The sequence below is a fragment of the Capra hircus genome, chromosome 29, assembly GCF_001704415.2.
Source record: "Capra hircus breed San Clemente chromosome 29, ASM170441v1, whole genome shotgun sequence".
Lineage (NCBI taxonomy): Eukaryota > Metazoa > Chordata > Mammalia > Artiodactyla > Bovidae > Capra > Capra hircus.
This window is the reverse complement of record NC_030836.1, coordinates 25,575,389-25,600,798: the sequence shown is the minus strand read 5'-3', so window position 1 is coordinate 25,600,798 and position 25,410 is coordinate 25,575,389. Positions and strand designations below refer to the sequence as shown.

At 38.0% G+C, this 25,410-nt stretch overlaps 2 protein-coding genes and 1 pseudogene across 6 annotated transcripts in view; all 3 read right to left on the bottom strand.

Moving 5' to 3' along the window:
• The window catches only part of TSG101 (tumor susceptibility 101), a 42,734-nt gene extending 25,515 nt beyond the window's left edge, over nucleotides 1–17,219 (bottom strand). The window contains exons 1-4 of the mRNA XM_018043442.1: nucleotides 17,027–17,219; nucleotides 11,985–12,069; nucleotides 9,726–9,791; nucleotides 6,125–6,288 (exon numbers count right to left, since the gene is read on the bottom strand). Of these exons, the coding sequence (XP_017898931.1) occupies nucleotides 6,125–6,288; nucleotides 9,726–9,791; nucleotides 11,985–12,069; nucleotides 17,027–17,068 (357 nt within the window). The 5' untranslated portion in view covers nucleotides 17,069–17,219. The remainder of the gene's footprint in view (nucleotides 1–6,124; nucleotides 6,289–9,725; nucleotides 9,792–11,984; nucleotides 12,070–17,026) is intronic.
• On the bottom strand, nucleotides 18,062–18,796 carry LOC102186839 (annotated as a pseudogene).
• UEVLD (UEV and lactate/malate dehyrogenase domains) overlaps nucleotides 19,621–25,410 on the bottom strand; it is a 58,646-nt gene continuing 52,856 nt past the window's right edge. For all 5 annotated transcript variants that reach the window (XM_005699526.3, XM_018043168.1, XM_018043167.1 and 2 more), the window contains 2 exons: nucleotides 24,153–24,276; nucleotides 19,621–22,401 (listed from right to left, as the gene is read on the bottom strand). In XM_005699526.3, the coding sequence (XP_005699583.1) occupies nucleotides 22,234–22,401; nucleotides 24,153–24,276 (292 nt within the window). In that variant the 3' untranslated portion in view covers nucleotides 19,621–22,233. The remainder of the gene's footprint in view (nucleotides 22,402–24,152; nucleotides 24,277–25,410) is intronic.

Below are 25,410 nucleotides of genomic sequence, written 5' to 3'. Positions count from 1 at the left end.
TTGTGTGTAGCTCATCTCATATACTTTATTCATGAGTTCATCAAGTTCTGAAGGATTACTCAACGATCTTGATCAGCTAACCATCTTCATAACTTTCCCTTCTCCTAACAGAAGAATTTACTAGCTGTTTTCAACTTTCCTAAGCATCAATTTTGTTTACTTCTGTCCCAAATATGGTCAATGACAACAGATAACATTTCAGAAAGCTTCTTATGCAAACTTACTGATTCTCACTATTCCATTATCTTTTCTTATGTATGTTTGTGAACTTACACACTGAGGCCGGGAGCAAGCATGTAAAGTATCTGTGTAGCACTGAAGAGAGTGGGCTAGAGATCATGGCTGGTGTGTGTGTGGGGTTGCTATTGAGAACCACAAAATTTAATCTCTTACTTTTAGTCCAAGAAAACTCCCAACTAACTCATAAAATGATTTTAAAATCATGCAACTTAAAAACTGAGATATAGCATAAAATTTACCATCTAAAGGTATACAGTTCAGTGGGTTTTTTTCCCCCATCATCACTATCTAATTCAGAACACTGCCATCATCCTTAAAAGTAATCTGTATCTATTAGTGATCCCTTCCAATTTCCCCCTCCCTCCAGCCCCTGGTAACCACTAATCTATTTTGTCAATGGATTGCCTACTCTGAATATTTCATGTAAATGGAATATGTGTCTGATTTTGTTAATGTAGCATATTAATTTCAAAGGCTCACTCATGTTGTAGTATGAGTAACGACTTCGTTTATACAGTCTCATAACCATCATTTTGTCAAGACAAGTTTTATTTTTAATTCTTCATCATACCATTCCTTTCATGTTAGTTTTTGAAGGAAGGAAAAGGAATTGTTTTACATCTACTTCCAGGCCTATTATAAAGCAACAGGTCATTAATATTTCAGAATGACAAATGACTAATTCAAAATAATAAGGATACTAAAAAAATGGCAAGAATATTAGTTTATTTTAGCTCAAATGCCTAAAGGTCAACTGAAACATATCTTTATAAAATTGCTTGCCTATTGAAAACCTGCAAAGAACAAAACTGCTTCCTTCCCTATCCCTGTTTGTTTGCTTTTCCAGAAAGCAATAAAAAGGTTAATTTTACATTCCAAGCAGTATATATGTTCAGAATTAAGATTAATAAGCAATTGGTAAGAGCAAGATAAATGACAGCAGCCTTCATTCATCCTCTGCATCATGCTGCTGCTGCTGCTAAGTCGCTTCAGTCGAGTCCGATTCTGTGCGACCCCATAGACAGCAGCCCATCAGGCTCCCCCATCCCTGGGATTCTCCAGGCAAGAACACTGGAGTGCGTTGCCATTTTCTTCTCCAATGCATGAAAGTGAAAAATGAAAATGAAGTCGCTCAGTCGTGTCCGACCCCCAGCGACCCCATGGACTGTAGCCCACCAGGCTCCTCCGCCCATGGGATTTTCCAGGCTAGAGTATTGGAGTGGGGTGCCATCGCCTTCTCCCCTGCATCATGCTAGATTACTGCAATAGCCTTCTGTGTGGCTTCTAGTTTTACTTATTTGCTATGATTGAGAGGACTGTCTATAGAAGTTCATGCTCCTCGCCCCTAATATAGAGTTGTTGCTGAGAATCAGTTGTTTATGCAGTAACTGCATTTTCTAGTCTCTCTTGCAACTAGATTTTACTAACAGACCATAAGCAGAAGAGATTTAACTTCTAAGCCAAGGTGCATAAGGAAAGCAGTCCTTCACTAGTCCCTCTTTGCTTGTCTTCCTTGATGCAGAGGACTCTGAAGCCCTGGCAGATGGTGGCACAATAAACTGGAAAGAGCCTGGTGCCTGAAGCTCTAGTGAAGGAAAGCTGCCTGCCAGCAAGGAAGACTCCTAGTGGACTATTATGTGGGCAAAAAATTTCTAGTGTTAAGTCTCTAGAATGTTTTAGAGCAGCTAGTGATTTTTCAGTCAGAAAGCTAATTAATGTATTCATCTAGTACACTTCAGATATTATACCTGATAATCACTGTATTTAATACCCTACTCTTGTTCAAACATTTAAAATGACTCCCAACTGCTTTTTAAAGGACAAAATCTGTAGCTAAAACTCAGAATCTTCCATGATATAACCTTGAATACCATGCCAAAGTTAGCTATCATTATGTCTTGTTAGATCTGCAGAATATATCATACATAGATAAATGTATAAAACAAATGTAACTTTAAAGAGGAGCCATAAAGGAAATATTTTTGTAGCCATCATCCAAGTTAAGAAGCAGAAGACTGCCAGTAACTTGTAAGTTCTGGACTGTATTCCCATCTATCTATAGTTACCCACTTCTCTGACTTAGTGGATAATCATTCCTTTCTTTAAACATACTACATCTTATAAACAATTCTCTAAACAGTATGTTTAATTTTTCCAATTTCTGAAGTTCATATGAATTAAATCAAACTGTGTATTCTATTCAGACTTATTTCAGCAATGTTTGTAAGATACATTCTTGTTCAAGAATATAATTATAAATTCATTTTGATCACTGTATGGTATTCTACTGAGTGAATATACAACTTCTTTATTCATGCTTCTACACTGCTAACAGTCACGTGGATTATTTATGTTGTCATGAACATTCTTGCTATGTTTCCTAAAGTATATATGTGCAAGGTTTACTCTTATGCAGTGGTTTTCAACTGGGGGTGCTATTTTAGCCTCCTAATGAATACTAGAAACGTCTAGAGACATTTATAGTTGTCACAACTGTCATGATACTGGCATCTTGTGGATAACGGGCAGGGATTCTATATCCTGTAATAAACAGGACAGCCTTTCTACAGTAAAGAATTATCCAACCCCCAGCCCACAATGCCAACAGCACTGAGGCTGAGAAACGCTGCTCTAGTGTAAAAGTAGAACCAAGGCGTGGAACTGCTGGGACACAGGGCACGGGCGCTACAGCTAAGGCCAAACTGATCTCGAGCAGCCGTGTAAACCTCCATCAGCGTGCCTAAGGCTTCTCTTTGTTCCACATCCTAACTCTTGGTATGGTCAACTGGGAGTGAAAATTTAATGGCCATGTAATGGTATCTCATGATTTAAAATTATTATAGATTTCCCTCTCTACTAGCAGGATTAAAATCTTTCCATATATTTATTGGCCATTAGGATTTTTTGTGAAATACTTATCCAATAGTTTCATCTATTTTTCTATTAGGCTTCCTTCTTTTTATGATTCCCAAAAGTTATTTTTATGTTCTGGATATTATACTGTAGGTGATGAGTATACTCTTTCAGTTTATGGTTAGTCTTTTCACACTTTTTAATTTGTGTTTAATGAACAGAAGTTCTTAATTTGCATAAACTCAAGGTAAAATTTAGTCTTTTCTTTTATAGTAAGTTTTGTATCTTCTTTAAAAAAAAAAACCCCACCTATTATGAGATCATGAAGGCAGTCTCCTATATTAAGTTTTACTTTTCTGCTTTTCACAATCTACCTGAAATTAATTTTTGTGTACAATACAAATAGGAATCTGTCCCAACTCCACTACTGAAGTTCTTAATCTTATTCCCACTGGTCTTCTATACCATCACTGTTATACATTAGGTGTTTATACTTAGGCCTAACTTTCTTTTTTTTTTTTTTTACTGCGCTTAGCTTTACTGTGTTTTCCAGATATTGCAATTTTTACAAATTGAAGGTTTGTGGCAACCCTGTGTTGTCAGATAATAGTTAACATTTTTTTTAACAATAAAATATTTTTTAAAAACTTTCTTGAAGTATACTTGATTTACATTGTTCTGTTAAGTTCTGCTGTACAGCAATGTGACTCAATTATACATATTCTTTTTCATATTCCATTATGGTTTGTTACAGTATACAATAATTTTTTTTTAAAATTAAGGTATAAACATTGTTTTTTTAGACCTAACACTACTGCACATTTAACAAACTACAGTACAGGGTAAACGTAACTTTTATATGCATTGGGAAACCATGCAATTCATGTGACTCATTTTATTACAATATTTGCCTTATTGCTATGGTCTGGAATCAAGTCTACAATGTCTCCAATATATGCCTGCACAGTGGATCTTTTTTCTCGGTTATTTATTATGCTCCATCTATCCATTTGAATACTTCTCTGACAATTTCAAGCCATCTTAATTACTATTTTTTTATAAAACATTTTGATACCTATAGGGCAAGTCCTTGCCATTTCATTCTTCTTGGCTATTCTCAATCTTTTGAATTTCCATATAAATTTTAGATTCAGCTTATCAAGTTCACAAAATTAAGAAACAAATACACAAAGAAACAAAAGCTTCTCTTAGGAAACAGTTCAGTTTGTAAATATACTACAAACTGAAGAGTCTATATAATACTGAGTCTTCCAATCCATGAATAAGGTTCTCTTTCTTTTGACTTAAGTCTTCTTTAGTGTCTTTCAATAAAATTGAAAATTTTCTCTGTAATAGATGTGTACATCTTTTGTAAGGTTTGTTTCTAGGTCTCTAGCATTAAAAATATAAAGTATTCATATGCCAGTTCATTCTCTATTCCACTGAGTCCAATCTGCTACTGACCCATCTATTGAGTTTTTAAATTTCTATTATTCTATTTTTCAGTTCTAAGATTTCTATTTGGTTCATTTTTTTAATATCTAATATAGTTCTCCACCTTGAACACATCAGTCATAATCATTTTCAAGTCTCTGTCTGATAACTGGGTTACCTGAGGGCAGTGCCTGTTTCTAGTGTCTTTTCCCCCCACTCTATCTATGTCCTATCTCTTGATGTACTTGGTAATTTTAAATTGGATGCTTGACACTGTTCATGAATAATTACACAGGTTCTATATACTATCTTCCTCCAGCCAAAGTTCACTCTATCTTATCCTTGGCAGATAAATGTGGAAAATCACCTTAATGTAATCAGGGGCTGGGCTGATTCAAGGCTGGAGTTTTACAGAGCTCATTCTGAGTTCTCACTCACAGGGTGTGTTCCTCCAGCATGCCAACTTAAGAATCTAGGGTATTTACTTCTACCTGTCCCTTATGGCTAAGATGGTAAAGTGTCTGCCTACAACGCCGGAGACCCGGGTTTGATCCCTGGGTCGGGAAGTTCCCCTGGAGAAGGAAATGGCAACCCACTCCAGTATCTTGCCTGGAAAATCCCATGGATGGAGGAGCCTGGTAGGCTACAGTCCATGGAGTCATAAAGAGTCGGACACGACTGAGCAACTTCACTCATCCTCCTTGATAAGGTTTCAAGATCCTACTGCTTCCACAACCTAAGACTGCTGAGAACTTGGCTGTGTTTTTCAGAGGCTCTCTGCTTAGCTTTTTTAACATCGTGTCTTTGAAATTTAGGAATTCAGCATATGTCTTGAGTGGGAAATGCAGATTATATCTGGCTCACTTCTTTGTAGCTTCCTTTTCTCCTTAATTCTTGGCTCCTAAAATAATGGGTGCCTAGCAGACAAACCAACAACTGTTGTCTTTTGAGCTCTAGGACACTGTTAGAAACTTTGCAGCCTTCTTTGCCTCTAGCTAAAGCCTTCTGCCCAGATTCTCAGCCTCTCACCTTGCACCAAGAATCAGTAAATACTCCTAGGGAAAACTGGCAGAAAGTTGATTCATCTTTTTGCAGTTTCCTTCTTCACAGGATCTTGGCCCTTCAAGTCCTAATTGTCTCACAGTTCTGTAAAGCATTTCACAGATGTTGGTTCTACTTTGTTTGGCTTTTCTAGCAATATTTTGGATAGAAATTGTCAGAGCTAAACCATCAAAAGTTTCTTCCTATTACTTCTTGACTGGAACACTTTGAGTAATGAGATTTGAGCAGTTTCACAAATACATGCCAAAGAATACTACTTTTTAAAATGTATTCCCCATATGTGAATTCTATCTACTCTTAAAGGTTCAACTCAAGCAAACAAAATAGTGACTACACATATTCTGTAAAGTACCAAGCTCTATAAAAATACAAGACATGTTTCTTTCAAAGAGCCTTTTTCAATTACCCAGCTCAGTGATTAGTGATCTTACATGAATTTATCCTCCTTTAATCCTACTTGAGTGTTAACATAAAGTAAATGCTAGTAAACAAAATATATAATACAACAAATTCACAGAACACCATTAATACTTACGTGCTTCCACTCATGTAGATAAGGAAGATATATCTTCCCATTAGCATCCACATGCTTTCCTGTTTTAATAGTCATTGAGCTAGTAGGCTTAACGAAACAAATAGGGGGATTATACGGATATGTGTCCAGCAGCCACAGGCAGATTGGAATATTGTATGTATTACCTGACAGAGAAAGAGAAACTTCAGTTACTCTAATGGTTTAGTAGGTAAGCAAGAAAGAGCTACAACTAAGCAACACTTAAAAAAAAAATCACAACAAATATTTTATGCCTCAAAGTCTGTTTAAGATCAGTTTCTCAAATTTTCAGTTTGTAAAATACAAGAGCAGGATTAAGGAGTTAACTGATCACTACTCTACCAGTGTGAGCTTACTGCTGTAAACATTATTCACAAATTATCTTTTGGTTCAAGCCATTATTATTTGACTTCAGTTACTAAAATTTCCTGGGAAGACCGGAGACAATGGCATTCTATCAGAAAGGGATATACATTGGACTTGAAACTCCCGTGCCAAAAGTTGGACTGTGTAAGACCTAACCCAAATGTCAAACAGATGCTGACTACTGGTCACAGCCTGACCATTGAATGGCTTTTCAGAGGTAGTTTCAGAATCAATGATGTCATCTCCTTCTCTTTGCTTTATGAAATAGAATCTCTCTCAGTTGAGAAATCTGCCTACATATAGTCAAAATGAACTGTGTTTCAAAGGATCCAATAGAGTTAATAAACTGAACATAAATCAAAGACTTTTCCTACTAAGCTCAAAGCCCAATGTCCCAAGCAATCATCTGAATCACCTAACAATTTAGATATATGTCCCCTTCTTAGGAAGAGTGTTACTTTATAAAAGTATATATACACACATTTCACTTGAAAAAAATCAGTGATGGGACTTTGGATTTATTTTTTTATTCAAAAGTACTTCTACAATGAACCGCCCCCCACCTCCCAAAGGATACATCTTAATACATAAAACATAACTTTATTTCCACCACCTAGAATTCTTTGCTTTGTGAAAATGATGCTTTCTCCAGAATTAGGCTTAAGAACTGTGCCATATAAAAAAATGGTGAGGGAACAGAGGTTTAGTTTAGATAAAATGCACATAAAAAAGGGAACCTTTGTGCACTGTTGGTGGGAATATAAACTGGTGCAGCCACTGTGGAAAACAGTATGGAGATTCCTTAAAAATGAAAAACAGAAAAAAATACGATTTGGCAATTCTACTTCTGAGTATTTATCTGAAGAAAATTAAAATACTAATTTGGAAAGCTGCAACATTAGCTACAATAGCCAAGATATGGAAGCACCCTAAGTACCTACTAATAGATGAATGGATAAAGATGCGGTATACAGATACACAATGAAGTAATACTGAGTCATAAAAAAGAATGAAATCTTGCCACTTGTGACAACATGGATGGACCCAGAGGGTATTATGTTAACTGAAATAAGTCAAACAGAGAAAGACAAATAAAGTATGACTTCACTTACAAGTGGAATTAAAAAAAACAAAACAAACGAACAAACAACACTAAACAGAAACAGATTCATAGATCCAAAGAACAAACAGGCAGTTGCCAGAGGGGAGAAAGGAGATCAAGAGGTACAAACTTCCAGCTGCAGAATAAATGAATCATGGGTATGAAATGTATAGTGAGGGGAAAGTCAATAATTATGTAATGATTTGTATGGTGACAGATGGTAACTAGACTTATCATGATGATCACTTTGAAATGCACAGAAATATCAAATCACTGTGTTGTGTAACAAAAACTAACGCAGTGTTATCAGTGAATTATCCTTCATACATGCACAAATAAGCAAACATAGAAAAAGAGATCAGATTTGTGGTTATCAGAGGTGAGGGCTGGGGGGAAGGGTGAATTATAGGAAGGTATCAAAAGGTACAAACTTCCAGATTATAAGATAAGTACTGGGAACGTAATGTACCATATGATAAATACCATGAACACTGCTTTATGTTATATATGAAAGTTAAGAGAGTACACATCACAAGAGAAAAATATTTTTTTTCTATTTCTCTAATTGTATCTGTAAGAGATGATGGATGTTTACTAAACTTAATGTGGTAATCATTTCTTGACGTATGAAATAAAATCATTTCACTGTATACCTTAAACTTATCAATGCAATTATCAATTATATCTCAATAAAATTGGAAGAAAAAATAATGCTTTTAGTTATGTCAACCAGAGTTTTCTGCCTCCTACTTTCACTCATACCTATTTCCTCACCAGAGCTTACTTCCTGGGGTAAAGGCAAAGTCAGCTATCCTGCATTTTACTCATACTTGCTCTATGAAATGCTGATGCTCAAGTGTTTTTTCCTTCTGAATGGCTGACTCATCCCTTAATATTAGGTTTGAACATCATTTCTTGGATGACCTTCCTATATGTTCCTGTTCTCCTCTATAATCTCATAGCACATATTTTATTATTCTATAGCAGTTATAGAATAGTATAAATATCTATCTATTCCCCATTTCCTCTATTTGTGTATTTCTTCCAGAGACAGTACATCTTTTATCCACCTTTGTATCCCTAGCCCTTAACCCCTACAACATAGCAGGTACTATATAAGATCAGTGGGTAGGTTACAGAGACACCGGCCTTATCTAGTCACAAGAAACAATTAACCAACAAAAACAGAACAGCTGCTTATGAAGCTGAATGCTCCATTATCGCTTTAAGTATTTTAGCAAAGGGTGCCTGACTGGCTAAGAGATGTAATTATCCTTCATCAGCATTACAACCATAGATAATAGCTAATTTTGGTACCTGTTTATTATTATATACCAGTCTCTGAGCTAAGTCCTTTGCAATATATATCATTATAAATTAATTATTCTTTGAGTTAGGACTATTATACAAATGCCACAGATGACCACTACCACAAAGCTTGGAGAAGGCAATGGCACCCCACTCCAGTACTTTTGCCTGGAGAATCCCATGGATAGAGGAGCCTGGGAGGCTACCATTCATGGGGTCACAAAGAATTGGACACGACCAAGCGACTTCACTCACTTTGTACTTTATCACTGGAGAAGGAAATGGCAACCCACTCTAGTATTCTTGCCTGGAGAATCCCATGGACAGAGAAGCCTGGCAGGCCATGGTCCATGGGGTCGCAGAGTCGGATATGACTGAAGTGACTAAGCATGCATTACAAAGCAAGAACTAAAACCCTATTCTGCCCTGACTGTAAAGCCTCTATCTTAGTCACTATATTACACAGCTTCCCACTGTCAGGTAAGTTTGAACAGGAGGGGAGGCTGAACTAGGAGGCAGCCAAGATCCCTTTCTAGTTCTAAGATTCTCTGAAACAAAAATCTCCAGTGCCCCTAGGCACATACTTGTTGATAAATCTTTGTAAGGAAGGTGGTGGCGAAGGAAGCTTTGTAAGGAAGCTGAAAATATTAGGTGCTGCTGCCAAATGAACTTCAACTAGAAGTTAAAGCTTCTATATCATCATGAAAGTCATGAGAAAGCAAGCTTAATTTACTTACAATTCTTTGGCAACTAAGTATGAATTAAAATGCATCTATGCTAGAAACATAAATCACAGAAGACATTTACCTCTATAAGGCACAGGAATTGTTCCAGTAAGGTTCATTAGTTCCCTGGAACTGCCATCATTAAAAACTGAAAGGTAAGAATATTGAGTTAATCAATAAGCATTTTGACAGATACTCTTACATAAGTTATTCTTTCTGAAACAATGGCTATAATGCATTATTACTCTTGAAAGGGACAAACCTGCTAATGTTCAAACATTTTGTCCAATAACAAATTATCCTTTGTTGATTCACTTAATGGGATCAACTTTTGAATGAGTAAAGATACTATGAATTACTTGGGAAAATATATGTGAATGCTATAGTATCAACAAATAAGAGCTCTGGGTCTTCAACCAACATGATTATAAGATTACTTAAAAATCACTATGAATTTTTGCCCTGGGGGCTCAGATGATAAAGAATCCACCTGCAATACAGGAGACCTGGGTTCGATCCCTGGGTCAGGAAGTTAACTGGAAAAGAGAATGGCTACCCATTTCAGTATTCTTGCCTGGACACTTCCATGGACAGAGGAGACTGGTGGACTACAGTCCATGGGGTTGCAGAGTGGGACACGACTGAGCGACTAATGCTTTCACCTCCACAAATATTAACCTAATAGCATTAAATTTTAGATTTCTCAGATGTTCACTCCCACTCACTGTCATTTTCAATCCCAATGTAGTATCCCACAGTAATAAAAAGAAAAAAGATTTTCACAAATATGGACATCTTTTAATACAAGCATTTCTCACATCACACAAGTTTTCCTATCTATAATTGATTGAATAACTAGGGTACATAATCTGTATTCCATGGACAGCTATTATTTGCAACAATTTGGAATTAACCCTGTACTATATGGGAAAGGGCTATAATGTACAGTACAAGAACACAGAACTATACTGTTGACCTCAGTTCTTTTATCTACTATTGACACTTATACCCTGTGAGGTAATTTACTCTGATCTTGTGTTTTAAAAAGACTACTCCATTAAATTCTAGGGTGATATTTACTCTAAAAGCATGTTGATGATAATGGTTTAGACTTGGTCCAGTCACACAAAGCTATATAAGATTTGTTCAATGAGGCTGCAGTCTTTGTCAATTTTGATCATTTATTCTTTCAGTACTCATTAAAAACTACACACTTACCATAACTTTCTAGCCTTAGTCACTTTATTCCCTAAGAGAAGCCATGTTAAAAGTAACTCTAACTTTGGAAAGATGAGTTTTTTGCAGCTCTAAATACACAGTGCAGCAGGTGGACAGGAGGGAGAGCTGGGCCCTCGTGTGGGAGAGGACTTCTGGTTCACAACTGTTCAGGAAATTCAGGACCGATTCCCCCTCTGCTGCCTCCCACCTCTCCACCAGGCTCCTGTTTACAAAGCCCCTGGGGTGAGTGGAGTTTAGAGTGAGTCTCAGCTACAAATTTCAGCTCCTTGCACTCACTGCCAGGGGCCTCACTACAGGCACAAGGCAGCACGGTTTCCCTCGGCCCTGGCACACTGTCTACACGGAGACGGGGTCGGAGAGATTACGTTAGGATTGGTGGGGCCAAAAGGACTATTAAAAACACCTCTAAATATTGTCATTTCTTACTTAAGTCACAACTTCATTTCATCTCAATAGAGTGGACACAAACCATCACCTACACACTCTACAGAATTAAGGACAACAATTTTTAAGTGTTTTCTTCATCTATAAAATGAAAAGAATAGTCTAGAATATAATTTCACAAAATGTGTTCCTAAGAATACAAAGAGATGCTCTAGAGAGAAAAAAACGGTTCACTAATTAACTCTAGAATATACTGAACAATGTATTATCTTCTCTCCCCTCTTGGTGAGACAAAATACATAAACATATTAAAAGTTCTGAGAAATCTTGCTCCAAAGAAATCCATTTAATTTTGTTTAACCTGCAAGTATTCAAACTTATCCACAGAATCCCCTCCGTCTCCCCACCCCCCAAAACAACATTCTTCACAACTATGGATACTATTTCTGGAAATGATGGACTATACTATCTATAACATCACTTCTAGGTCTAAATTTGCACCACTTTTGTTAGAGTAGTATTTTAAAGCTTAAAATAACTAAACAAATATAAGATGTTATTATTACATCTTGTAATTTCCTCTCCCCCGAACACATTTTTAGGTAAAGGCTCAGTCCTACAATGAAAAAAAACAGTAGACTTAAAAGGAAAATGGAAACCCTACGATTATTAACAAAAACAGTAAACTCCAACTTGGTATTTTTATACATAAACTCACCATATGAATCCAATACAGGTTTGAGATCTTTGTATAAACTAATAACGTTAACAGTTTCACGTACAGTTAGGTCTCTGTATTTGTACTGAAAAGGAAAGTAAAAAACGTATTTAGTTTAGAACAAATACACAAATTATACTGCTAGTTCAATTTTTTAAAAACTATTTTCTTAATAGCACTTTTCTTTAAAGTATAATGGTTCTGACTAATCAATAACAATTAAATAAAGACTGAAAGAACCTCAGTAGCTTTCTCTGTCACCTCTTCAAAACTTTACCTTCATTTTAGCTTTTCCCAACTTAAAATATGCTCTCCACCAAATCACATCTCATTCTCAAAGACCTAGCTCACATCTCTTTCCCTATCAATCAATTCTGTCCCAGACTCCCCTTTGGCCCATACCACTCTCACCCCGCAATGCGTCACGTGCTGTACTGTATTCTCATACCCCTGCCTTGTGCCACTCAAGTCCAGGAAACCTAGGAACCTTGCTTACAGCTCTGAGCAGAGTAGGAAACCAGGAAATGGGCATCTCCATGTGCTCACAACACCCTGAAGCTCCAGTTGACAAGCTCCACTCACGCACACAAAGCTTTCAATCAGCTTTTAGTGCTTCTCTCTTAAAAAGGAACAGTCAGCTATTCCAAAAAGAAAGTCTCCAAGAAGCATGTCACAGACCTAAACAAACAGAAAAGAAGGAACTAAAAATAAAAATGGGTGTTCCCTGATAGCTCAGTTGGTAAAGTATCCGCCTGCAATGCAGGACACCCTGGTTTGATTCCTGGGTCGAGAAGATCCACTGGAGAAGGGATAGGCTACCCACTCCAGTATTCTTGGCCTTCCCTTGTGGCTTCGCTGGTAAAGAATCTCCCTGCAATGCGAGAGACCTGGGTTCTTTCCCTGGGTTGGGAACATCCCCTGGAGAAGGGAAAGGCTACCCACTCCAGTATCCTGGCCTGGAGAATTCCATAGAATGTATAGTCCATGGGGTCACAAAAAGTCGGACAGGACTGAGCGACTTTCACTTTTAAGAATAAAAATAATGCAAGGAACAGAAGAAAACTTCAAAAACAATCAGCATTAAAAATTTCAAAGAAGGAAGAAATGATATTGTAGTGATAAGAACTCTCAGAAAAGGACGGACTCTTGGACGTTTAAACAAAAATAAAAGAAGAAACAAGACATTCTTTTTCCTCTCCTGTGTTTGCCCCTTCTCAGTGTTTTGGCTGGTTCTTTCTCTTCTCCTAACCTTTGATCGATTGAGTCCCAGGGCTCAGTCCTTGATCTTCTTCGTCTAAACTTACTCAGGTGTGGACCTCCATGCATTGCTTAAAATACCATTTATACACTGATAACTTAAAAATTCCACTTTCCTGAACTCCAGACATGTATATCCAATTTGATATCTCCACTTAGATATCTAACGAAAGTCAAATGATGTAACATGATCAAATTGAACCCTTTGTCTTCCCCTCAATTCTATACCTCTTGCTGCTGCTGCTAAGTTGCTTCAGTCATGTCCAACTCTGCGACCCCACAGACGGCAGCCCACCAGGCTCCCCCGTCCCTGGGATTCTCCAGGCAAGAACACTGGAGTGGGTTGCTATTTCCTTCTCCAATGCATGAAAGTGAAAAGTGAAAGTGAAGTCACTCAGTCGTGTCTGACTCTCAGCAACCCCATGGACTGCAGCCCACCAGGCTCTTCCGTCCATGGGATTTTCCAGGCAAGAGTACTGGAGTGGGTTGCCATAGCCTTCTCCCTCTACCTCTCTTACATTCTTCCATATCCATATCCTTCTAGATGCTCAGCACAAAAACTTCGATATTATCCTGGATGCCTTGGTTTCCTACACATCCACAGTGAGTCTGTCAGAAAATCTTGTTAGTTCTACCTTCAAAATCTCCAGCATCTGATCACTTCTCACTACCTTCAGAGCCACACTGAGGTTATTATTATACAACAGCCTTTTAAGGGGTGGCTATCCCTCTACTCTACTGAACCCGCTACGGTCTAGCCTCAGTACAGCAGCTTGAGCTAGACTGTTAATACAGCCCCACCACACGGCAAGGAGATGCCAAAATGCTGACAGTGGCCTGCAAGCCCCTCCAAAATCTACCACTCCTTTATTTAGCAGCACTGTTCCCCTTTTCTCACTCTAGTCCAGCCCCTTTATGCCCCTTTGCTGTTTCTCTATCATGCATGACAAGAGGGCTCTTGAGCTTGTTTTTCCTTCTTCCTGGAACGTTATTACTCCAGACTGTTCCAGTTTGCTTCCTCACCGCTTTCAGGGTCTCTGATCAAACAGACCTCAGGAAGGCCTTCCTTTACTATTCTATAAAACTGCAACTTATCCTATCCTCACATTTGAGAAGTCTATCACCCTTTCTTGCTTTACTTTTCTCCAAAGCACTTAACACCCTTCAACACGCTACTTAATGAACTTACTGAGTTGTTTATTCCTTCTATGCAAATTTAAATTCCACAGGTACAGAGTTTTCTATCTGTTCACTACTGTATCCCTAGAATCTAATAAAACAATGTGAAGTGCATTACAATGTAATGCTAATGTATCAGCTCTCTCCTAACTAGTTGGCAGTGACTCCACCCTGGAAAATCCCATGGACGGAGGAGCCTGATAGGCTGCTGTTCATGGGGTCACAGAGTCTGACAGGACTGGGCGACTTCACTTTCACTTTTCACTTTCACGCACTGGAGAAGGAAATGTCAATCCACTCCAGTGTTCTTGCCTGGAGAATCCCAGGGACAGTGGAGCCTGGTGGGCTGCCGTCTATGGAGTCGCAGAGTCGGACACAACTGAAGTGACTTAGCAGCAGCCACCAACAGGAACGCTGTTACATACAGCATGAAAGAATACAGATAGCTGTCTGTATGAAAAATCTAAGTAATTTGTGTAAAGCAAGATGGACCAACAATAGATATACCTCTCTTAATTACAAAGATGATGACAGAAAAGGATGTTCAGCTAAAAGCTATATTTAAGTTGGAAGCTAAAAGTTGCTCTAAGGAAAAAAATAACTGTAGTAATTCCCACAATCAGATAAGAGTAAAGGACCATCACCCTAGCAATGTGTCCCAGGTCCTGGCTACCAGTTCTTTCACTGGGCCACATCTACCTGAAAGGATAACAACTGAAGCTAATCCTCCACCAGAAGGAAAAAACTCCACAAACAGCTTCTATTATCCTACTTACTATTCCTACATACCTATCTATTAACAAGCTGGATAGAAAAGATGCCAGTAATCAGAAGTGACATCACCACTTGTAAGAGACTCAATTTTTCAGGTATTGGGTCAAGAACCAGATGAAAGACAAATGTTCTCTCCCACCTCTGCTCTATGTCCTTTTTTATTAAAAAAATATTTACTTTTAATTGAAGGATAATTGCTTTACAGTATTGTGCTGGTTTCCACCAAACTATGTCCTTCTCTGCTCTTAGGATATAAAGAGGATGGAGGGAGGAGATGGCAGGTGTAGGTATAAAATATCTTTTAAAGATGTTCTGCCTCTGTCTTCGAAGGCAGGTTCCTCAACAGAAAGTTTAGGAAACTTGATTATGGTTTCTACAATTCCAAACCAATATTTGAATATTCTTGTCCTTATATATAGGTACTTTCATACACATACATGAAGGAATAAAACTTTAAGGACAATGTAATCAATTAAAAGATTTTTTTTAAATGCTATGGAACAGACACCCTTCAGTTACATAGTATATAAAATAATGTACTTTGAAAAATTAAATGCTACAACATAGATTCAGGCCACAGTTTTCTAAGGCTCCCTAAAACTTCTTCTGCAATTAAAGATAAGTTTACTCTATCAAAAGAAAATCAACTATATTTTAATTAGAAAAAAAGAAAGAAAATCAGAAGCCTCGAAGATATGATTAGAAAAATCAAAGAGTAGCTTTATTTCAAAAATCATTAATTTCTCCTTAGAGATTATTTGCTCTTCAATCAAAGACTATAGGGATGATTTTACTGGGCAAAAAAGTATATTTTTCTAAGAAATAAGTTTACATGTAATAATGTGTTTTAATAATACGGAAAACTGTTTTAAACTACTTCACTTTCTACCATTCTTATTTTGACAAAAGTATCTAAAGGTAAACCTATTTAACTGGAGAATATTCAACTCTCAACCATTTCACATACATCTTATTTCCATTAATTAGCTTTGATAAATTTAAAAAAAAAAACACAAAACAACAAACAAACCAAAAAGCACCCAATTCACTCCGGTATCAGGTGCCATATTTTAAGTAGTTGTTAAAATAATTCACGGCTTTAAATACAACTGAAAAATACAACTTTTTTAAAAAAGGAGAAAAACCAGAAAACAAACCCACACCGGTCTTGAACTGTTTAGATTAAAAATTTCAAAGTAAATCAACTGGCTTTATAAGCAGCATACAATTAAAAGGGAGTCATTCTGAGCAAATCAAAGACCCTGGAATGGTAATGGAATTCTATTTCACCCGAGGTAATGAGCTTCTCAGGACGTTTCTATTCATAATTGAGCCAATTCAACCAACAGTTACGATTTCCCGCGGGGTGGGCTATTGAGCTGCGTGAAGAATACAAACTGAAAAGGACACCACCTCAGGAAGCCGGGAGGGAAGGGCGAATAAAGAATGAAGAGCCCTGCACTGGGACAAGAGGGGCGGGGGTGCCCAAGACCGAGTTTTAAGTACAACCCCCTCCTTGTGTTGATGAAAACTATGCTGCCCCACAGACCGCTCCAAACTCTCTCTCCCCGAAAAGAGGAGGGCGGGCGGCAGGTGGCAGGCGGCCTCGGCTCCGCTCCATTGTTGACCGTCGCCGCCCCCCGCCGGCTCCGGCCCAGGGACTCCGGCCCCGGGCGACAGGCATCCTGGCGCGGGCGGCGGCAGAGGCGGCCGGGGGAAGCCCGGGGCTTCGAGCCCGCCTGGGGGGGCTCGTTGGGCTGAGCGGGCAGGCCCTGGCGGCGCGGGGGGGAGTGGTGGGTGTGCGCCGAGAGGAGGGCGCGCCGCAGCCTCACCTTGGACACCATTTTCTTGAGCTGGCTCTCCGACCCCGCCATGGCGGCCGCCTCGCGACTCCGGTCCCCGCAGGCAGAGGGTCAGCCGCTCCGGGGCCGCCCCAGGCCGCCCCACACAACCGCACACGGACGAGCCAGCCCCCCACCCCCCCGCCTCTAGCAACAGGAAATCGGCCTCCACGCCAGCACTTCCGCTTCCCTTACGTCACTTCCGAGGTCGGCGGTGGGTAGGGGTTGACGGCCTAGGTCAGCTCCAGGGAAACCCGTTCCGAGGGTGGAATTGCTGAGCCGGGATAATAAGATCGGCAGCTCTTTCACAGTTGCCCTCACACTAAAAGAGCAGGTGCAGGGAGGGTAAGAAGTAGGAGTACCTTTACAGTGAGCTTTAATGACTGATGCGTCAAGTGGGAAGACTGGACTGGAGTCAGAAAACTGTTCTGCCACTGACTTACCCTTCTGATAATTGCAGGCAAGTGCAAGGCTTGCTCGAGGCTTTTTTCCAACTCAGAGGAAAGGCTTGGATTAGGCGATGCCCAGGGTGTCTCTGGTTGTCAGGTTGTTTTTCATTAAGCTTCATATTACATTCACAAGGGCAAAGTGCAGAGCTCTCATTTCACAGGAAGCCAGGCAGTAATTTCTTTACAAGAGACCATTCACTTAGGTCAGAACTCCACTGTGCCCGACAGGAATGATAATACAGGCTAACTTCTTCCTTGGACTTGGTGTGTGTACTAGCCTGTCCACTATAAAAATCCAAGTCTTTGAAATCAGGCTCAGCTTCAGATCCTCATGGTTTTGTACAGTGCAAGAGTAGGTACTCTTTTTTTTGGTTGTTGTTTGAAATTGACAGAATTTTTGTTTCACAGCACCCTAATATTGAAAAAGTGAACAAGCAGTTGAAAATGGTGCTCTGAAGTTCTGACATGATACTTAACAGCTGTAAGTTGCTAGGTTACAAGCAAGGTGTACACAGATGGAAATGAACATGTAATATAAAGTTTAGGTAGATAAGAGATTCATATTTTATTTCTCCACTGACATATTTACAGTTGAATATAAATTAAAGGCCTGCTTGCACACCAAACCCAGGTCCTTTTGGTGGTTCAGTCAAAGAGGTAAGACCTCGAGCTGGCTCACAGAAGTGTCCACTCCTTGGCCCAGGTTTTGGGATTTTGCCAGTCTTGAGTTCATCAATAATTTCTTTAACATCCTTAGGTGTCAGATCCTCATAGTAGTTGCCATTTATTTGAACCATTGGTACATTTACACAGGCCCCTAAACACTCCACTTCTATAAGAGGGAAAAGTTTGTCAGGTGTAGTCTCCAACCTTTATTCCAAGTCTTTTTCTGAATGGTCTCCAGTATGCTGTCGGAGTTCAGCGCAGACTTGAATGTGTTACCACTGGCTTTCGATTATACATTGTATAAAAAGTTGATACTTTATACACTCTCACTGGAGGTACTTGTAAAATTTCTTCAGCATTGTTCATAGCAGAGATGGGCAGCCATACATCCTGTCTCTGGGATAAATCCAGAACTGGAAGCACAGCTGCTGCCTTATGCCCTTCTGGGTAGTTTTTCACAACGGCCTCTATCCTCTGGTGTGAAATCAAATGGAGTTTCTGGGTTATTCTCAGGAGTATCTCTGTGCACAAATAAGCCTCCTCCAGCTCCATTCTGAACAGCTGTCTTATGCAAATTTCTTATATGTCTTCCCCAGTGGGCGCCGCAGAGAGGAATATGGCTGGCCAAACTGCAGGCCTTCGGGCCTCACCGGGCACGGTCCCAAGCAGTTGGTACACATGGCGTGCGCGCCCAAGAATAGGTACTCTTAACTGAATTTCTACTACCCATAAAAGCTCCTCATGGTCATTTATATTAGTCATTATACGTAAGTGTATATATATATACATATATATATATACATATATAAAAGTCATTATACCTTAGTCAAACACCTCACTACCGGTTTTGTAAGTACAATGCCATTCAGGGCACTTGGATTTGAGGGGGTGTGAAGTATGATTATTTGGATAATTTTAGCATCGTGGTACTGAGGAACAGGCTGTAGTATTAATTCTCTTCTAAATTGGCATCTAAATGAAGGTCACATAAAGAAGGCCTAAGTGAAGATATGTGGAAGCATCATTACATATTGTTGCGCACACACACACATAAAATATTCTATTCTAATAGGTATCTTTCTTTGGACAGTATATACTAGTTAAGCATACAGCTTCAGTCAAACCAAACTATAGGACAGTCTGTCCTTCCCTGTACCTCTTCTTTGTCACTTAAAAATATATGGTTTTCAAGCTATTCTTAAAGACACAGCTTATTAGCCAGAAGCACCTTCAATTAGAGCAACTCTGCTTTTATCAATTGGAAGAATGTAGGTTATATATTTTTCAAAAGGTTTTGTTAAAAATAATTTTTAAAATTTTGAAAATAACAAAATACATTCTCTTCATTTTGCAGTTAAGCCACTTAAAATGGAGTAACTAAATATCCTGAGGACTTATGAATCATATGAAAGAATCTTTCTCTTCGATCCGAATAAATTTCCTTCCACTCAATAAATTAGGAATCTCCTGGCAATTTTCAAGTCAAAATTTATTTTATTCATTATTCTTGATATTTAAGAATAATTATTTGATACAATGTAAGTTGGAAAATATTTATCTCTGTTATATCAAAGAAGCATTTTAATCCAAGCCCCATTAAAAACCATAACAAGTAGAGGGAATGCATGATTTTGGAAAGATGAAAAAAAAATGAAGGTTAATAGAAACCATCATGAATGCCAAATTATCACCAATTCACACTGAGATGGTGGTGGTACTACTTCTTAACTTATATGTGATTTGTAATACTCAACACTCAAGAAAATATGTGATAGAATTATTTCTATATTGTGGGTTTCCGTAGGGCAAGGACTATAACTATTCATCCTTTTTTTGTTTTTTTGCTTTATTCCCTCCCCCATCCCATCCCCCCAATTTTTTGTTATTTACCTTTGACTACTCATTCTAACACAGTTCTTGGAATAACAGTACAGTCAGTAAATATTGTACTGACATGTTCTTTTTATAATGCAGTTAATTCTTAGCAATTCCTCTATTTATACAGTATCTTGTAATTAGGTTATTGTTCAAGAGCATAATTAGGTATCTGCTATTAGAAAAGGCTAGGATGAAAACACAAGCAATGGTGCTTTTAGTTTTACTTTCCTAGTTCATACAGAAGGACAGTGAGGATACACTGTTCCAGTTAACACCAAAATAACCTATTCATGTAGTGAAATTACACAGAACTAATGTTCATTTCTTCAAACGTCCAAAGTTTTACACCTTTCCAAACATATTAAATACTTTTCTTTTTTCTTAAACATGGAACATTGAATAAATTCACCTTTCCTTTATGATTTAAGCTCATTATAAGCATCCATTATTATGCTAAATCAGCATGAGTTTAACTACTTCCTCTCTGCCTAAAATGTGTCTGCTCTTATAATCCATTGGCTCTCATCTCACTGACCAGGTTTAGGTTCACCTATAATATGCGTTCAAAGCACCTGGGACTTCTTCATGACAGTACCACACTTGGAATTGTACATTTATTTGTGAGGTTTGTCCCTGCACTAGATTATAAGCACCATGGGAGCCTGTACCTAGTCCAGGGTTTGTTCACCATTGTATCTGCGGTGCCTAATATGGCACCTGGTGCGTAGCAGGCTCCAAGTCTAGACTATCTCAATGACTAAATAACTAAATACCTACTTCAGTGCATACAGTTCGCCCCCCATCCTCCACCCCCCACCAAGCTATTTACTAAGGAATTTACTAAGTCAAAGAATGTGTTTCTAAAAAATATGTTGAAGAAAAAAAAAGCCCCTACATGAGAGTATCAGAGTACAGACCCCAGCTTTATGGTCTTGTGGTAACTATTTTGACTCTTAGGCCTTTTTCCTCTTCTAGAGTTTAGAAAAAGTAGAGGTGGTATGGATAAGTGTCCCTTAGTCATGAGATTTTGGGCATTAAACCTCAATTTCCTCCTCTACAAAATGATGATAATAGTCTCTACCTCAGTGGGTTACTGTGAGGATTAATAAATGGTCCTGAGGAATAAAACAATAAAGTGCTTATGACACTGCCTGAAATATTGGAAGTGTTGATGCTAGGTGCTGCTATTTTAGTTATGTGTCACATTCCTAATAATATGCTGTCTTTCACATATGAAGATGTTATTGACCCATCACCCATTCAGGGTGCATAATGGTGCACCCTGAATCATTTCTTCAGGAGTAGTTAAAGGATGTACCGTGAATCATTTCTTCAGTAGTTAAAGAATATGCTCAGAACAATCAGCCCATTCAATCAATCTCTCCCCATTAAGACCAATGCCTTTACGAAAGCCTCATATATTAAAGTAAATGCCTGGCTTTCATTCATAACCTATTTCCACTAAAAATATGCATGTCTCTATGGTTCTACTTATGGCATGGTGTGTTCTTAAGATGCTTGAAATCTTATATAGCCCAGGAGAGATGACAGAAAACTGCAGAAAGGACAGTCCTGCTGGATATTAAACTACACTTCTTGTTCATATATTTAGAAACTGCGTTTTCCTTTTTACTATATTAAAGTATGTGTACAAAGAAAAGTATGTGCACACTTCTTTTCCATTTTTTTGGTAGCTAATTAATTTGAAGAGGGAAAACAAAGCCCTTTATTATTATTATGTTTTTTACCAACATCATTTTAAAGAAAAACTGAAAATAGCATAAACTGGATCCTTTGAATGTAGAGCTAGCACAGATTTTAAATACAGACATACTGGGCCTTCAGCTTATGACGTTTAACAGTTAAAGGGTAATTTTCTTTTAAAAAGTTATGATTTTTAAAATATTCCCAAAGTGCTGAATGTGCTAATTGAGGATACATAATTTTTAAATGATGCATATTGCAGATGAATGTTTATCTCTGCTTAGGCTTAAAGAACAGTATAGACAATGTCAAGAACAGAGAAAATTAGATTTTTTTTCCTTCTTATCTAACTACCTAAGGATTTAAATTACAAAGCCAACCAAGAACCACCGACCTTAATCAAGCAGTTTGTAAGGATAAATAAGATAGAGAAGTTCTCCACCCCATATATATGCGTTGGTAAAATTAACCTTTCCTTTCAGGTAACTCTGAACTTTAGAATCAGAGTTTTAACTGTTGCTGGAGACCATGGATGGAGGACGCACTGCTCTGGAGTTTCTCAGTCACTGTTTCTTCTTTCACTGTGGTCTTGATGACTTCAGACACTCCACTTGTTCCAAGGATGCAAGGCAAACTTAAAAACACTTCACTATTTATATCATAATATCCCTGAAAGGAAAAAAAATTAGGATTAGAGCTACATCACTGCAAAAAAGTTAATATCATAAATATGGATATTTTCCTCCTTTTCTGGTCCTAGAACTACAAAGTGATACAAGCTGAATTTTTAAAAAACTTTGTTCATTTAGTTTCTAAATGAACTCCAGTTCATTTTTGTGAGAAGGGAAGAATTTGGTCAAAGATACTCCCTTTATGGGGAGGTAAGCTAGCACCCTGCAATATGCGTAACAGGATAGAGGTAAAGAAAAAAGACTGTCATTGGTTTCATATCTGGAGCAGAGAGGGGAAAGCCCAGGGATGTAGTGAAAGGAGGTGACCTGTTGCATCCCAGGGACTAACTTTCTGAGCTCTTTATCCAAAGCTGGCTTTATTCCATTAATGCTGGTGCTCTTGCATCTCACAGGTATATCCTGTTTGTCTGTCCTCTCCTCTCTATTTCATTGTCCCCATTCCCCCTCCTGGACATGGGGAAGGTCAGCACTGAAAGCGTTAAGCATCAGGCTTTGGTTCACGGTTTTAATTCCTTGGTAAAGTAAATTGGGCAATGCCAAAGGTTGTGGATTTGATCCTTGGAGGAAATGTGGGCCTTACAAAATGGGAGAGTAAATTTTGAAGGGTTTTATTGAAGAAATAAAAGATATTTTTTATATCTTTCTTCCCTGGAGACCCTCATTTTCATAACTTGGTTCCTGTTGGTTTAGTTAAACATGGAAAGTTAAGATGTTGTGTCCACCTGCCTTGGAGCAGACCCAGGTCTGAACTTTTTCAAATCCTTGATGCATTTGACTTGAAGGATATGAAACATGCAAGCACAGGTTACATGGTTCAGACTTACGTTCTACTGGATTAAGTTTTTCTTTAATGTCTGAAAGCATGGTTTTATGGTAGTCCTTTTGGGAAAGAACACAGTATTATCTAAAATTATTGGCAAAGTTAAATGTATTTTATATAACAAAGTTCTTAGAATGTTGAGAAGTAACTGAAAAAAAGAGTGATGACTAAATGTTTAGGCTGAGATAATTTATTTCAATAAATCTTTCAAAAGCCTTTTTAAAAATGCTGTTAATAAATTCCTGTGATTTTTCTTTTTAAATTCATTTTCCTGAGAGCATAGCTATTTGTTTTTTATTGTAAAACAACAACAATAATAATAATAAAGCAAACTCTCAAAAAAAATAAGAAAGAAAAAAGATTGTTAGAGTGGATTCCCAGGGGAGGGGCTTAACATGGGCTCTGAGGGCAGTCAAATTTGGTAACCTGTTTTCAGTTTTCCCTTCCATGTTTTATTTCCCTTCCAGTATTCCTAAGTTTTTGCGAATATTTGGTTAAGCATTTGTGCCTCATCTTAGCTGTGCTTTAGGGACTTTATACTTGGAATAAAGCAATAAAGGACAACCTGAACTGGAGAAACAGCCTGATGACCAGCTGAGGCCAGTTGGCATGTCAGCCTGGGGTGACGTGGCTGGCTGAGGAGATACATGACAACCAGACGTTTATGGAATATATAAATGCTTCTTGGGAATTCCAAAAATTAATGGGAGTGAAAGGCAACCTTGTAGAAGTCCAGACTTCCCATAGCCAAGCAAGATAGGGGTTAGACCAAACTATCTTCTCCCGTGTGTTACTCTGAAAGCTGGTGATACTCAAGACATCAGGTTACATTGTGAACAGCACTTTTTTTGTTATATTAATAATGTAAATATTTAAAACTATGATGAAACAATGAGAACAGCAATTACCTTTGCTAAAACGGATACAGAATGTACTTTCTTTTTATCATTCACAATACTGTCAAGCAGGTCAGCTACTGATAGTCCAACAGACCATGATCTTTGACCTTTTACCCTTAGTAGTTCCATGGCCCTAGGTTATAAAAAACAGAACAGACAAATCATGATTTCAGAAAATGCACAAAATATGTATGTTTAGTTTTAGCTTATGTATAAGGTATTGATATTTTTATGACACAGAAGAGTTATATGACAATTGTTAGGAAAACCAACAGACAGCCCAGTAATTAAGCTTTTCTTAAAATATTAGGCAGTCCACAGGGAATCAATACAGATGGCCTAATAATATAAAAAGATGCTTACCACCATTAGTACTTACTAAATATGAGCTAAAACAATAAATACATCAATTTTGCCCATCAAAATTGGCAAAGAATAAAAAGACTAATGGGCTTCCCTGGTGGCTCAGCTGGTGAATCTGCCTGTAATGTGGGAGACCTGGGTTCTATACCCCTGGGTTGGGAAGATCCCCTGGAGGAGGGAAAGACTACCCACTCCAGTATTCTGGCCTGGAGAATTCCATGGACTGTATAGTTCATGGGGTCACAAACAGTCAGACATGACTGAGCGACTTTCACAAAAAGACTGATAACTACTTTTGCAGAAGCTACAGAGAAACTGGCATTCCCATAAGTGCTGTTCAGAGTGCAAAATTATTCAAGTTTTTAAGAGGAAGATTTGGCAACACCTGATCTAGAAATTACTCTTCTAGGAATTTGTCCTATGGCAATATGATCAACTATGCAAAGATATACATATAAGTATGTTTGCTTTGTTGGAGACAGAAAAAATTTTGGAAACAATTCATCCAAAGAGGACTTGTTAAACAGATCACAACCAAATGTAGGGCCATATATAGTTCTTGAGAAGAACATAAAATACATTTATGTATACAATATGGGAAAATATCCAACATTTATTATTAAGGAAATAAAGCAAGTTGCAAGATAATACGAATAGCATAAATGTATTATAAAAACAACAATAATGATGATAATCCTTGCAGAGCATGAGAAAACAACGTTTGGACACATGGACGCTAAACTGTTAATAGCGGTTGTTTCTGGAGAATGAAATTACCCCTGCTTTTCACTTTATAGACATCTGCAGTATCTTTGCTGTACACCAGAAACTAACACAACATTGTCAATCAACTATACTTCAATTAAACATAAAGTTTTATGAGTGCATACATTCTTTTTGTAAC